At 45.5% G+C, this 14,439-nt stretch overlaps 1 protein-coding gene across 1 annotated transcript in view; it reads left to right on the forward strand.

Moving 5' to 3' along the window:
• Xylt1 (xylosyltransferase 1) overlaps nt 1–14,439 on the forward strand; it is a 289,090-nt gene that overhangs the window by 94,599 nt on the left and 180,052 nt on the right. The window contains exon 2 of the mRNA XM_021168481.2: nt 1,408–1,446. Coding sequence (XP_021024140.1) covers nt 1,408–1,446 — 39 coding nt within the window. The remainder of the gene's footprint in view (nt 1–1,407; nt 1,447–14,439) is intronic.

Genomic DNA, 14,439 nt, shown 5'->3' on the forward strand with positions numbered 1-14,439 from the left:
CTCTCTCTCTCTCTCTCTCTCTCTCTCTCTCTCCCTCGCTCCTCTACAGGAGTTTAGAATTTTGTGGGGTTTTCTTCACTCTCCTTTATTCCCAGTACTTGAAGAAAGCTAGCCTGGTGCTAATTTACATAGCTTCCTAGAAACCTGTACTGGAAAAAAAAATCTGTTTTGAGAGAGCCAAGTTTCAAACTGGATTTCTATACAGGGCCTTACAAGCATGGCCATTCTGTGTAGAGGCAGCTAAATGTGGTTTTCCCAGAATCATGAACACATATGATGGTTAAGTTCCGAGCAGACGTGGTGTAGACAAAAATAGCCTTTATGTGCTGGGTTTCCTGTTTTCCTTGGAAACCACTGAGGGAAGGAATGCCATCACCTCTGATTAGTCCTTGCCCCCTCCATCTGCCCCTTCCCTGTCCCTTCCCCAACCCGAAATGCATGCTTAGTGACCTCAGGCCTCACCACCCAGTATCCCCAGTCAATTGGCTTTTGTCAAGAGTGAGTGAATAGGATGTTTCTCTGGCCCGCTGGGATGTGCGGCTCACCCAGGAACTGGCTCCTCCTTTTTCTCTTGCTTTCTCCTGTCGTCCAGTCTTGCAAGACTAGACGTAATCGCACAACCTTACTGTGAACCAGAACTTATGTCTAATTAATTCTCTTATGCACCCAGGTCTCTTTCATACGGGGTGGGGGTGGGGGGGTTGAACACACTGAAGATGTGTTGAAAAGGCGCTTTTTCTTCTATTTTTTTTTCTGTGTGTCTATGTGTATGCATGTGAGTACACATTCTTATGGGTACCTTGTGGCTACAAGCGTGTGTGTTTGTATAAATGTGTGGATGTGTGGTGTCAGAGGTCAGTCTCAGGTATTACTTCTCAGAAGCCAACCACATTGGTGGGGTGTTTGTTTTTTTGTTTTGTTTTTATTTTGGGTTTGGGTTTGGTTTGGTTTGGGGGTATTCATTTGCTTGCTTGCTTGCTTGTTGTTTTGACAAGGTCTCTCACTGGCCTGGAGCTCACCAAGGAGGTTAGGCTGACTAGCAGTGAGCTCCAGGGATCTGCCTGTCACTGTGTCCCCAGCGCTAAGATGATGAGTGTGTGTCCCTTCCTAGCTTTTTATGTCAGTCCTTTCACTCCTTTAAGTCCTCGTGCATCATTATCTGAGCCACCTCTCACCCCTCCTCCTTCTTGGCACCTCCTTGTTTGGCACAGTGATCTCCTTATGGACAACCTTGGGCCTCTTTCATCCTTAGATAAGGAAAGGAGTGCTGAGTTTCAGCAGGGGGCAGACTGGGTCAAGGTCTGGCATCCTCAGAGACCTGAGAAGACGGTCTGACTGGGCTGAAATTGATGTTTGGTTTGGAAGTCGACTCAACACTTAGGAGGGTTCTCTCTTTTCTCCCCACAGGATCCACACCCAAGTCCACTGATCACCCTAGAGACCCAGGTGAGTGCCTCCTGTGACTTTTGCCACTTATCTTCACGTTGAGGTTCTGTGACAGATCTTCACAGGGGCAGATAATCCATGAAGAAAATGTATATTATCCCATTAAAGGGCTAATTATTCTTTCCATCACTTTAGTGTGGCTTAAGGTGATTTGCCTTTCTGAGGGTGGTCCCTTGGCTCAGTAACTGCCCCCCCCCACCCCAACTGGATTAACTCTCAAGGGAGCAGAGAATGCTATATCTCACCCAGAGATAGACTCCAGTCTTGACTGGCAGGCAACTGCTTTCCCATAATGGGCCTTCAGTGATACTGTAACAACAAGACCCAGCTTGCAGGGCAGAAAATTGTACCATCTGCTTGGGTACTAGAACATTCTAAACAATATAGATAGCAGTGGAGTTTCTGTGTGGGGCAGATGACCAGAAGTGGAAGAATGTGTCCTGGCTCTTAGGTCTTCTCTGTGGGTGCTTGGGTGCCTGCCTTAGACATAGGTAGAATATAGCTCTGCATCTTCTGACTTGTGGTGTTGCTGGGGCTGCCTTCCCTCCAAGTTATTCCTAGTCCATTTTAAACGTGCCTCTTGACAGAGTCCTAGTGAGAATCGTAGGATTGATCTTGAGAAGGTCAGAGGTGCGTGGAGAGAGGAAGGAGCTCCAGGGACCTAAGCCGGAGGGTGGTGGTGCCATGCACACACTTTAAGCATCAACACCCTACACTGTGGAGTGGGGTCCCATTAGTCTTCCTGAATACTTCTATCAGTCTCATCTGCTTCACTGTCTTTGGGGTGATGGGAGATGCTGTAGGACATTGCTGTCTTCCTGACTTCAGCTTTTTCATGTTAGAGAGGCCTTGTGGAGAGAGATATGTCAGGTGGTAAAGGGCTTGATCCAGAACCCACATTTTAAAATTGAAGCTCAGTAGTGTGCTGCTTCTCTAACCTCAGAACTTTGAAGGCATAGACAGGTGGGTCCCTGGGGCTCATTGGCCAGCCAGCATATACTACTTGATAAACTCTAGGCTAATGGGAGACTCTTACGGTGACCTCTGGCCTCTACAAACACAGACAGACAGACAAACACACACACACACACACACACACACACACACACACACATACACACACACAGCATTAGAATGCAACCAAAGTATGATCTTTGTGTGTGTGCGTGTCTGACTTGCCCAAAGGCCGTAACCATATGTGACTTGTTGCTGGGTTCACTCCCTCACAGGATATCCAATGGGATTCAGCCCAGCTGCCCTCCATGCAGTAAGTCAGGCAAGAAGGTTTTGTGGCAGAAAGTAGTGTCCTAAAGGATACCCATGAGGCAAGAGTCAGACAGCAGATATGAAGGCCTTGGGAGGCTTACCCTGCACAAGCATCGTTCCTATGAATTCTGAGCCCTGGCTAGATTCCCTCTTCCTCCCATGGTGCCCTTTCTGCCCCCAGTGGCTTTGCCTGCTGTGTATTAGAGTCCAAGACTCTACATCTATTGTGTGTTGTGCTTCACCATGTCCTTACATCACACATGTGCAATATGGCTTTGCTGACAGTCCAGGTTTCACAGGATCCAAGGTCACTAAGATGCCCATTTTCTTCCTGAATCCCACTGACCCTGATAGTGAGTACGGGAGCCCTCACCTGTGGCCTAATATACCTGTTTGACACAGGCATGTGGAACTGAGGGAAATGTATCAACTGGTCACTGAGAGTCCTCATGCTTTCTGCCACCAGCATAGTGGAACTTTTCATCTTCTGGAAGCAGCAAGACTCTCTGCTTAATGGTTAGATTAATATCATGAAGGAGTGAGCAATGCCCAAGTACCCCAAGTCAGATTTCTCTGTAGCACATGTGTCCTGTGGATGTCTCAATTGCTGCTTGGCAATTGTGACCACTAATCTGGTCTCTGGATGGAAGTACCTGGAAACCTGCTGTCTTAGAAATGAAAGAGTAAAGCAGGGAAAGTCTGAAAGGACTTTAAATTTGGTTAGTCGGCTAGAATCATAATTGTTACTCATATTACTACAGTCACACTGTATTAGATTCAGTTTCCAGACTTAAGGGCCAACTAACTTACCCAAGGTCATATAGAAAGGACATAGTCTTGGTGGGTGCCAGGCTCAGGGTCATATGACATCAGAATCTTGGTTGCAGCCTCGTTTCATTAGGCTAAAGAGTGAAAATGGTGTCATCAGTAGAAAGCTTTGCCAATGCGTAGACAAGGCCAGGCATACCAGTTCTGGTACTTGTAAACTTCCATCTGTGAATATATATGCTCAGAAGTAGGTGAATGGATGGATAGGCGGCAGCCAGACATTAATGATAGATAGCAGAAGATAGATAGTGTCTTAATTATTATGCTATGCTGTGAATACAGTGACTAAGGCAACTACAGGACAGTGGATGCCAACCTTCCTAATGCCGAGACCCTTTAGTGCAGTTCCTCATGTTGTAGTGACCCCCAACCATAAAATTATTTTGTTGCTACTTCATAACTATACTTCTGCTACTGTTATGAATTGTAATGTAAATATCTGATATGCAGGATATCTGATATGCAATCCCCCAAAGGGGTTGTGCCCCACAAGTTGAAAATTCCTGTAATACAAGAGAGAGTTTATTTGGGGCTTACAGTTTTAGAGAGTGAGTCCGTACCCATCATGGAGTATGGAGTAGAGCATCGCAGCAGGCAGGCAGGCATGATGCTAGAGCATTAGCTGAGAGCTTACTTCTTGATTTATAAGCAGGAGGGACTTGTCACTCTGGGAAGGGTGTAGGCTTTTGAAACCTTAAAGCCTGTCCCCAGTGATACACTTCTTCCAACAAGGCCATGCATCCTAATTGTTTCTAAACAGTTCTGCCTACTGAGGACTAAGTATTCAAACATATGAGCCTATGAATACCCTTATTCTTCAAATTACTAGATAGATAGATAGATAGATAGAGATAGATAGATAGATAGATAGATAGATAGATAGACAGACAGATATTGACAGATGGATGAATGGATAATAGATGCATAGGTAGACAGAAGATATTGAAGAAGTAACAAAATTCTAGGCCTTTAGGATGAGGCTTGGGAATGTGACCTTTGTGACTCATTGCTCCAAGGTATGCTAATCATACCTTGATAGCGACATTCCTTCCTCCACCTACCTGCTTCCTGGGTTCAAAGAGTGTTCATTCAAAGAAAGTCACCCTGACCAACGCTGGAAACTGCCATGCAAATGTGCTATTGTTAGGGGCTCTTAGAAACTGAGAGTTAACCAAAACAATTACCAGGTATTCTCCTCTTGTGACTTTGCACTTCCTTGTGACTCTTAACTGGTATCTTTGGTATTTTTCCAACAACGCCCTCCCCACTTCCTTGAGTTGTGGTTTCTTCCTTTAAATACCCCCTTATACAGCTACTCGGGGCGCCATGGTCCTCTACCCCTGCGTGGTGTATGACCATGGGCCCGAGAACGCTCTCGAATAAAAATCCTCTTGCAAGTTGCAGCAAGACCGTTTCTTGTGGGTGATTTTGGGGTGTCGCCTCTCCTGAGTCAGAACGTGGGGGAGTCCTCACGTTGTGGGTCTTTCAATATATGCATAGGTGGCTGGATAAACAGAGGGAATGCTTTGCACTAATATCTCCAGCTGTACTCAGATATGTAGGTAGAGGTGAGGGTGGACAGACACTGGATGGATCTAGACTGATAGACGCATAGATGCCTAAAGACATTAAATAGGTGCATGGGTGGTGGGTATATGAGCAGACAGATAGAGGGTCTGCTTTGCTTGAGAGGTGGTTTTATTTTTTTTGTCATGCAGACTGCAGTAAGGCCTGTGGGTAAATACCATAGACTACAGAGTCAATCGAAAAAAAAATTCATTTCAGAACAACAAAAAATAGACTGTCTCCTTGAGCATCAATAATATTGTGATAAATCTGAATGCGTATTTGATTCTTTTTCATTGATCCTCAAGGGGGACTATCATTTCTGAACCCACTCCAATTGCCAAGGCCTCTTGTCATTTAATTTCACCTTCACCACTCAGTGACTCCTACTCCCCACAGCACCTCTGCTGATTAGCAAATGGCTCTGACTCAGATGCAGAGACACCTGGGGAGCTGTCCTGAAGGAGCTCTTTTGTAGAGTAAAGATCTGTCAATCTGGGTATTTCTGAGGTTGGCTCACTTGGAAGGGAACAGAAGTTCATTTACATGGAGATCTCCCAGGGCCTGGAGATCAAGGGCTACAGGGGGGAACCTTCCTGACTGCTCAGTTTTCAAATCTAACCAGGTACTTGAATTCCTTTGATCAGCTAAGTGGGGGCATGGAGGGAGGGAGTGACAGTCACATTATTTAAAGATGTTACTAGGGCCAGGAGGATTACAAACAAAGCCAGGGAATATGGAAGGGGATGAAAGCTTTAAAATTACACTGTGTAATCCATTCATCTTGGCTTATTCAATAAATAGCTGTGAGGCCACGCAGAGGCCAGGCCTTGTGTGAGACATCAAGGATGTGACAGCAAGAGAGGCAGAAGGCTTCTGCCTGGAGTCATGTTGGAAGAATCAGATGAGAAACAGGCAGGCATGTGATCGTGCCCTTAATATGAGTCGCCAGGGTGGATGGAACGAGCCACGTATGCTTAGAAGAGAATAGGAAGGATTTGATTCGCAAACTCTCTCTCAGGAGGTGAGAGGTTTGCTTTGTTTTTTTACTGTTTGATACACTGGACAGAGTCTCACTCTATAGCCCAGGTTGACTTTGAAATTTGGATCCTTCAGCATCAGCCTCAGCCTCCCATCACTGGGCTAATTACACTTGACAGGAGGTATGTTTTGAAATCGAAGCTGATACAGTCAGCTTGCTAAGAGATGCTAAGAGATGAGAGTTAACCTTGCTAAGAGATGACAGGGCTCACATTCCAAAACTTTTGCTTATTCCATCTGGGTGCCTATAATAATAATGCCACTTTTCCTTAGGATCAATTAAACCATGCGGGCTGCTTCAAACTCCTTCCCTGCTTTGTGCCATCATAATGTCAAGATGGATAAGGAATTACCTTATCAAGCTAGAATCGAGGAAATGAGGGGGAAAGAGAAGGGACATAAATTCACAGCCATCCAGTCACTGGTCACATAACTGTCCTGTGGGAGGAAGCTTGGAGCCTAGGTGTGTGGTGCTCATGTGGGCACTAATATTGGGAGTCTGGACAATGGTTGCCATTAGCTAAGTTATGGACTGCTGCTGAAATGAACTTGAGCTTCATTATAAACCAATAGTTCTCACTCACCTAGGGTGATGTTGGCTGGCCAAGAACATTTGGCTATGCTATGACTAGAGATAATGTTTGCTGTTAAAACTCAGAGACAGAGGAACTATTGGCATCTTGTGGGTAGAGATCAGAGGTCTGTTGGCCATTCTATAATGCCTGGGACAGTCTCCCTCCATTCAAGTGTTATCCAGTCTCAAATATCAATAGTGTCAAGGTTGACAAAGGTCAGTGTACACTTGTGTGCTAGCTTGCTTCACAACGATCCTTCAGCCCTGCGATGTTGGCTTCCTTGGTATTACTGTTTATGCTCAAAGGTCACTAACTTCAGTTAATGTAAGATTTCAGCCAGCCTGCAGGTGTTAGCCATGCCACATTCATCCCCTCTGCATTGACATTGACCTTGACTATAAATACAATAAACTACCCCCCAATATTTATAACTATGTGTTCCGTATACACAAAGGTCACATCTTGTCGGATAATTATGACTGGGGAGGAAAACTCACCAGGAGAGATAATTTCCTACAGGATTTATGGCTCACTAATATAGAGACTATTCAGGGTTTTTATTTTTGTTTTTAAGAAATTACAATTGGGCATGTAACATATTTGCCTAGCAGGTCTATCCATAGCATTGCTAAATCAAAGAAAAACAGAATAAAAGTTCTGCTACTTGGCTGGGATTCAAAGAGGGCTTGGTCAAGGCTTTTGGACTACTGGAGCAGGTCCCCTGGTTTCTAGGCTCAGTTCCTCTTTCTGGGGCAGAGAACAGCCTCTTTTGTATAAAATTCTTTCTCTGGAAGCCTTCCTGCCACCACTGGGATTAAAGTAATTGCCGTCTGTTCGCCTCTCTTCCAGCTCTGGGCTTCGATTAACCTTTTCCTCCATAGAGAGCGGTTTTTGAAGTAATGAGGAGCTTCTGAATGGCCCTTACCTGCATCTCCAGCCCATTAATTCTTATGGTGCCCAGCATCTGTTGAGAGATGGCAGAAACCAAATTGCTTTCCATCTTCTGCCTCCTTGTGGGAGCAGGGCTTCTCGAGGGCAAGGCAGACCAGTCTGGGGGATAGCAATCCCTTTTCTGCCATCAGCTCTGCTGACTCTGAATTGTAGGTCTTAAATTAGCATTGGTGGGTCTGGACCATTGTCTAGGTAGAGAATGAGAGACTGTACCCAAGGAAGAGCTGTGGTCTCATGGTCTCATGGTCAAGGATCCTTTCTATTTCCTCCAACTCAGAGTGACACTGTGAGGCACCATTCCCCAAATAACCAAGCCAGTTCTCTCCAAAGTCCAGCCACATGCATCTGCACAGTCACAGGAAATAGATGATGTCGACACTACCCATCTTCACTTCTCCAAGCTCAAGCCTTGGTGGCCTGAGTTGATCACTTAACTGAGAATACATGGAGTCATTGTTCTTCTTGACAGTAGCAGTTGTCACTTTTCAATGACTATGACCTACATCCCTAACAGAAACAACTTGAGAGAGGAAAAGCTCCTTTAGGTTTGTAATTTAGGAGGCCTCGCTCCACCAAGACAAGGAAGGAAAGGTGGGGCTCATGGAAGTAGGGACATCATATAATAGCAAAGGTTGTTCACACCCAGGTAGACCAGATGGCAGAGGCAGAATCCAGAGCCAGCAGAAGTTCAAATGCCTGTTTCTAGTAACCTACTTAGGCCAGCTAGGCCTCTTCTCCTGAAAACTCTACTTGCCCCCTCCCCCAAATAGCACCATAAGATGGGAACCAAACTGGCAAAATAATAAGTTTCTGGAGCAAATTTTGGTTGTACTTACCATAACAACAATACCCATTAAATATACTTGTGTTGACACGAGAAGTATAGGTGTCACATGTGCCAAGGTCTGTGAGGCGTGGACTATCAGCTTCATTGGGGTTTTTAGGTAAAGCCATACAAACTGGGGATCTTAAGAGAATGTTCCAGTGCGACAATGTTGAAGCTGGAAGATAAATGTTTCTAGATGGGCCAGAGAGGGCCTGGATAAGACCACTCACTGTTGATGGTCACTGCAGGTTTTATACACGCCTAGGACTTTGCTAAGCACTGTGTATGCATAGCCTTTCTAATCATACCCATAGTTCTTTGGGAAAGGGGTTGTTACTCTGTCTTTTGTAGGGCAAGAGTGTGAGTACATTGGGAGTCTGAAGCCTGGCCTAAAACATACGAGCTTCCGAGTGGCAGAGCAGCCTCAAACCCAGTTTCCCTCCCAGTCAGTCTTTGTTATAATTTACACTGTGGGTGAAAACTAGGACCCAGGGTAGCTAGGCAACTCTCCTGATATCCCAGCAGTACATCTAGTTGGCTCCTCTGCCATGGACAGTCAGATAAGAAACAGGAGTCCTTGAAACCAGAGGGTGGGCTCAGGTAGAAGGTTGATAGTACCACTCTGGTATCTTCATCTGTCCTTGACTGTCTCCATGTTGGACATCGGAGAGATGACGTGTGCTAGGTGACTCCTTCCCACCCTCACTAGGCCCACTGCTCACCCTGCTACTTCCTCCTTGGTGCTTGTCATCAGTAAGGGCTTTGTCATTGCCCTGGCTAAGAGAGGCAGGGCAGGAGGTCGGCAGGCAATGCAGTGTGGTAATTTTCCATGCTTGGCTGTGTCCTTGTGAAGCTCTGTCACCCGTGGACACCCATTACACAGCCACACCTCCTCTGTCCTTCCTCTACAGCACCAAGGTGGTGTATTCTGCTGGCAGTCCTAGCCTGCCTTGAAGCATCCTCCTCCTTGACAGTTTTCTTTATAGAATCTCATTGTAAATTCTTCTGTGGTCCCTTATTATGGGATGAGGCGATGACACTGTGGGATACTAGTGTCACTTTTGGTGGGCAAAGGGGGATCCACTTTTAGTGAGACAGTGCTGCTAGGGGGACTCTTAAGCTGAGTTGCTGTCATCATGTGATGTGTTTTGATAGAAGAAGGGGTCTTTAAGTGGGAAGAGGCTCCCCAAATGTAAGAGAGGGGCAGGTGGGGCTCCCAGGAAAGAGTTTTGGTGTGCCATGTTTTGGTAGGGATAGTGACTGCCATCTTGTGACTATTTCCCCCTAAAACAGAGCCAAGCAACAAACAGGATAAACATTTGTTCTGAGTTAATATCTGATGACTCAAACTGAGGACTCAAGTTCTGGATCCTGCCCCCAGTCACATGCCCTTCCATCAGCTATAACTCCATGCTTCTTTTCCAGAAGGGACCAAGAGTCTGGGTAAGGTTTGGGCCTTCATATTCTTCCTTTGGGTCCTTACCAGACAGTCAGACACACCAGAAGGAGATCATTTCTTCTAGCAAGGAGAGTGAAAAACCATCCTTTTCCTGTTCTGTTACACCCCAGGAACTGTTAACTGCCCTGATACGCAAATCTGATTTCACACAAGTGCCACCACATCTGTCTCTCTGTGCTTTTGAGAGCTCTTGGAGGGTCCCAGCCATTTCTCCAGTACATTGCAGCTCTTCCTGTGGCTTCTATCATTCTGAAAAGTAGTATTTTCTTAATCTCAACCCCAAATCTGTTTTCTGAGAGGCATAGTCGTTCTTGTTTTGCTGTTAGAAGCAAGAAGGGTGGGGCTGAAGGTCATTCTGGAGCCTGTTTGATTCTGGAAGAAAGAACTTCAAACTCTGTAAAGGTCTCTGAGACCCATGCCAGCAGTATGCAGGTACTGCCCCAAATACCATCAGGTACCAGTGATAGCCCAGGAGGCACCTTCTGATTTCATGGCCTTTGTTCAAAGAGATTCTCCAGGCTCTGTCTGACTGTATGTGGGTTCTGTATGTCCTTAGGATATATGGAGGGGAGGTGATGGTGGTGGATAAGCCACAATAAGCCTCCACATATCCCCTTTGCATACCTGTTCATCACAGTCTCCTCTGGCCTTCCTACTACCCTCTATCACCTCACCTGGCAGGATGTGTCCAGACTTAGCCAGGCGATGGATCAGGTCATGACTACTCCTCGGTTTCATTAGAGGGCTGCTACTGAGACCCAGCTCAGCAACTCAGGTGGATGCTGGACCATGTCTATTTTACTTATTTAAAACTCAATAGGTAGCCAAAGATGACCTTGAGTTTCTAATCCTACCTCCTTCACCTCTGAGTGCTGGGTTGCAGATGTGGTCCATCATTCCAGGGTTTAGCCAGTACTAGAGATAGAGCATAGAAGGTTGTGCATACTACGTAAGCACTCTACCAAGTGATCTAACCTTAACGCCTCTTTTCTGCTCTTCTGCCAATAGCTGTACTGTGCACTTAGGCTCTAAGTCTGCCCTAATCCCCCCTCTTTACTTGTCCATGGCTGCTTATTCTTCACTGCCCTCTTCACTGCAAGGACACTCAGCAGCATCCCCGGTTATCCACCATCAGCCAGAGCTGCATCTTGCAGTATGACAGACAACAATGTCTTTAGCCAAAGGTTCCTGGGGGACAAATCATCCCTAGCTGAGAACTGCCTGTCAAAACAAGGAATTCGTCCAAAGACTAAAGCCCATGACCTATGACCCCAATGGTTCTGTGCTGATGGCATAGGGTAAAGCCTTGGTTCTGCCAGTTATTTCGAAATGACCTCATGTAAACTGGGTCTGAATACAACATGCACCAAGTGTCACCCTTCTCTGCACTGATTTGCCAAACAAAGCGCTTCTGTTGTTCTTTATATTTAAAAAATAGCAAGACATGGGTCACATGTCTTTATAAGGAGGTGAAGGGCTCCATCTTTTCCTTGGGGAAAGTGGAACCCTTCAGTCCAGCTGTCTGTTCTACAGAAGGCATCAGATTAAATGCCAAACAGCATGCCAACCTGCATCCCTGAAGACCGCAGGGATGACGTTGACTGGGGTTTCAGATCTGTTTGGCAGGCGATCTCAGGAGGGTGTGTGCTCCCCTGACACCATCAGAAATAGTTTGTGGCTTTGGGCCCCAACACCATGACGTGTTCAGACCTCCTTGGCATCAATCCCTGGATTTGGTGAAAGAACCCTGTGTATAGGGCATCAGCTTAGGACAACAGGCCACTGTAGGTCCTAACAACCTCCAACTGTTGCTCACAGGGTGTTTTCTGAAGGTGGTTTGGGCTGCAAGCATGGTTTGTTCTTGTTTTCTATTTTTACAAATTCTCCTTTGGGGACTTGTGGGTCCTTTCGCAATTTGGATTTCATGGTTGCAGTCATCAGTGCTATGCTGTATGGCTATATTATTATCATATTCTTCATGCAATGAGTATATATTGAGAGCCCAAGACACTCTTTTCAGAGCTGGTGACAGAGCAGTCATGTCCTGACCTCCCAAGCATACATGCTGGAGGATAGTAAATGAGAATTGTGGGTACATCAGATAGAACCATTACTATGGAAAGTAAGTCAGACAGAAGGGTACGGATGAGTTAACTAAGTCAGGGAAAGAGTGTCCCTTTAACATGACAGGACCATGCACATTGCCATAGAGCAACATTTGAGCACAATGCAAGCGGAGGAGCTCATTACACAGCTGCGTGCTGGGGGCAGCTGGTACAAAAGCCCTGAGGCAGGGTACTCTTGTTGTGGTAAAGCCAGAGCAGAGAGAGGGTTAGGTCAGGAGGATGCTGTTGAATTTAGAATGAATTTGCTTTCACACTACACTGGGAATCCTGGGAATATCTGAAGTAGAAGAATCACATGGTCTGACTTTTGATGTTGGCATTGGTGGCTCCCCTGGTGCAAATGATCTCTAGTGGTCAAGAATGGAGGCTTCAGCAAGAGCCACAGAGATGCCACAGTGATTTGGACCAGTGTTAACAATGGAAGCCAAGAGAGGTGTTGCATTTGTGCATGTGATCTGAGAGGAGAACCCACTGGAAAGTGTACTGAAGCAACGGAAGCATCTCGTAAAACAAGACACCACCAATGTGGAAGCCTATCCAGGGAACTGACGTCCCTAGACCTTTGCGCCATTCTTAGGTAACTGCTACTCATGGTTATCATCTGTCTTTCTGTGCATGCATCTGTGGTGTGTGTGTGTGTGTGTGTGTGTGTGTGTGTGTGTGTGGTGGTGACAGGCATTTGTTTACTTCCAAGAAATAGAATCTAATGAGCCATATTTTATAATGACGGGTACTTCCTGTCTCTTTATCCTCACTTAATATCAGCCCATATTAATCTTCCTGATTATTCAACTTCTATTTTGTCCAACTCTGTTTCTAGCACCTGGCTTGGAGTCTGGTACGTGGAAACTGTGGGATAACTATTAGTTGATTCTATGAGCTGTCCCTTCACTGTGAGCCCATTTCCTGTTGTTAGATATGTAGGTGGCTCCTCTTCGTTTTCCTGTTTTCAACACAGCTGTTAGTCACTCTTACATCCGTAGCATAAGTGACCAGATTTCACCAGCCCAAAGGGCACGTGTTTTAAATGATGCTAAAGGAACTGACTTGTCCTGCATGAGGCTCCTTCAGACCTGTGAGCGTTTAAGTGATTTCCTGTTTTTCATTTCCAAAGCATGGGAGCAATTGTTAATATGTGCCATTCTTGACAGATGCTGGGGTAAGGGATTGAAGCATTTGCTGAAAAAGGTATTTGCTGGTTCCTTGCTTCCTTTCCAGGATTTCAAGTCTCATTTAGATTCTCTGCCCCCTTGAAACAGAGGAAGCAAGTAATTGTCCTAACACTGTTTGAGCACTCGGCTATGTGCAGGCCACTATGGTAAGTTCCGCACAGGAGTAAACTTACTCAATCTCTATGCTAAAAAGGTTTCAGAAACCCCTGTGAGATTGTGTGGCTGTCATCAAGCTTGTAAAGAAAAAAGAAGGAAACTGGGGAGAGACAGTTAAGTCACCCAAGGTCACACTGCCAGCAAGTGTTGGATCTTAGCAGAGCTCAGCCATCATGGCACAGTGGGTGGATTTAGTAATAGCTGTGACTGCCTTTGAGGCTCAACCACTCTGTGATATTTTAAAAGCAAAAAAATCAATGCATTCTTTGGGGAGTCAATGGTCTTGGCACAGGCTCAGGGTTATGCCTGGGCTCGTGGCCCAACCTGTGGTATGGCAGCTGGACACAGAGCTCTGTGCTAGACCTCTGGAAGACAACCAAGCCACAAACATGTGAAAAGACATGCCCAAGGCCACATAAGAAAATAATACCACCTATTTACACACTGGGTTATGTTTCCCTTTGACCAAGTACACAAATGAACTGCACAGCTGAGCTAATGATTTGACTCTGGCAGTGGTAATAGTTCGAACTGTGGGTTGGCTGAGACAAGGTATATATGGATGGATGGATGGATGGATGGATGGATGGATGGATGGAGAGCAGAGAGAATGAGAGTAATGGATGGGCAGATACATAGTAAATAGATGAATAGAAGGAGTTATGGATGATAAATGGTGGTAGCTAAATGATGGAGGAATGGATGGATGGATGGATGGATGGATGGATGCTTGGGTGGTGAATGGATGGATGTTATTGTAAAGAATGGAGGAATAGAGAACTGCAGAGAAGGAAGGATCCAGAGTGATACATATATGCAGAGATTGAGTGATGGATTGTTAGATGACATTCAGATGATGGTGATAGATGATAGACAGACAGACAAGCAGACAGATATATGATTGATATATAGGTGATTGATAGATATATGTTAGATGATTGATAGATATGTTAGATGATAGATAGATAGATAGATAGATAGATAGATAGATAGATAGATAGAAATGTTAGATGATAGATAGATAGAT

Source organism: Mus caroli, chromosome 7 (assembly GCF_900094665.2).
Source record: "Mus caroli chromosome 7, CAROLI_EIJ_v1.1, whole genome shotgun sequence".
Taxonomy (NCBI): domain Eukaryota; kingdom Metazoa; phylum Chordata; class Mammalia; order Rodentia; family Muridae; genus Mus; species Mus caroli.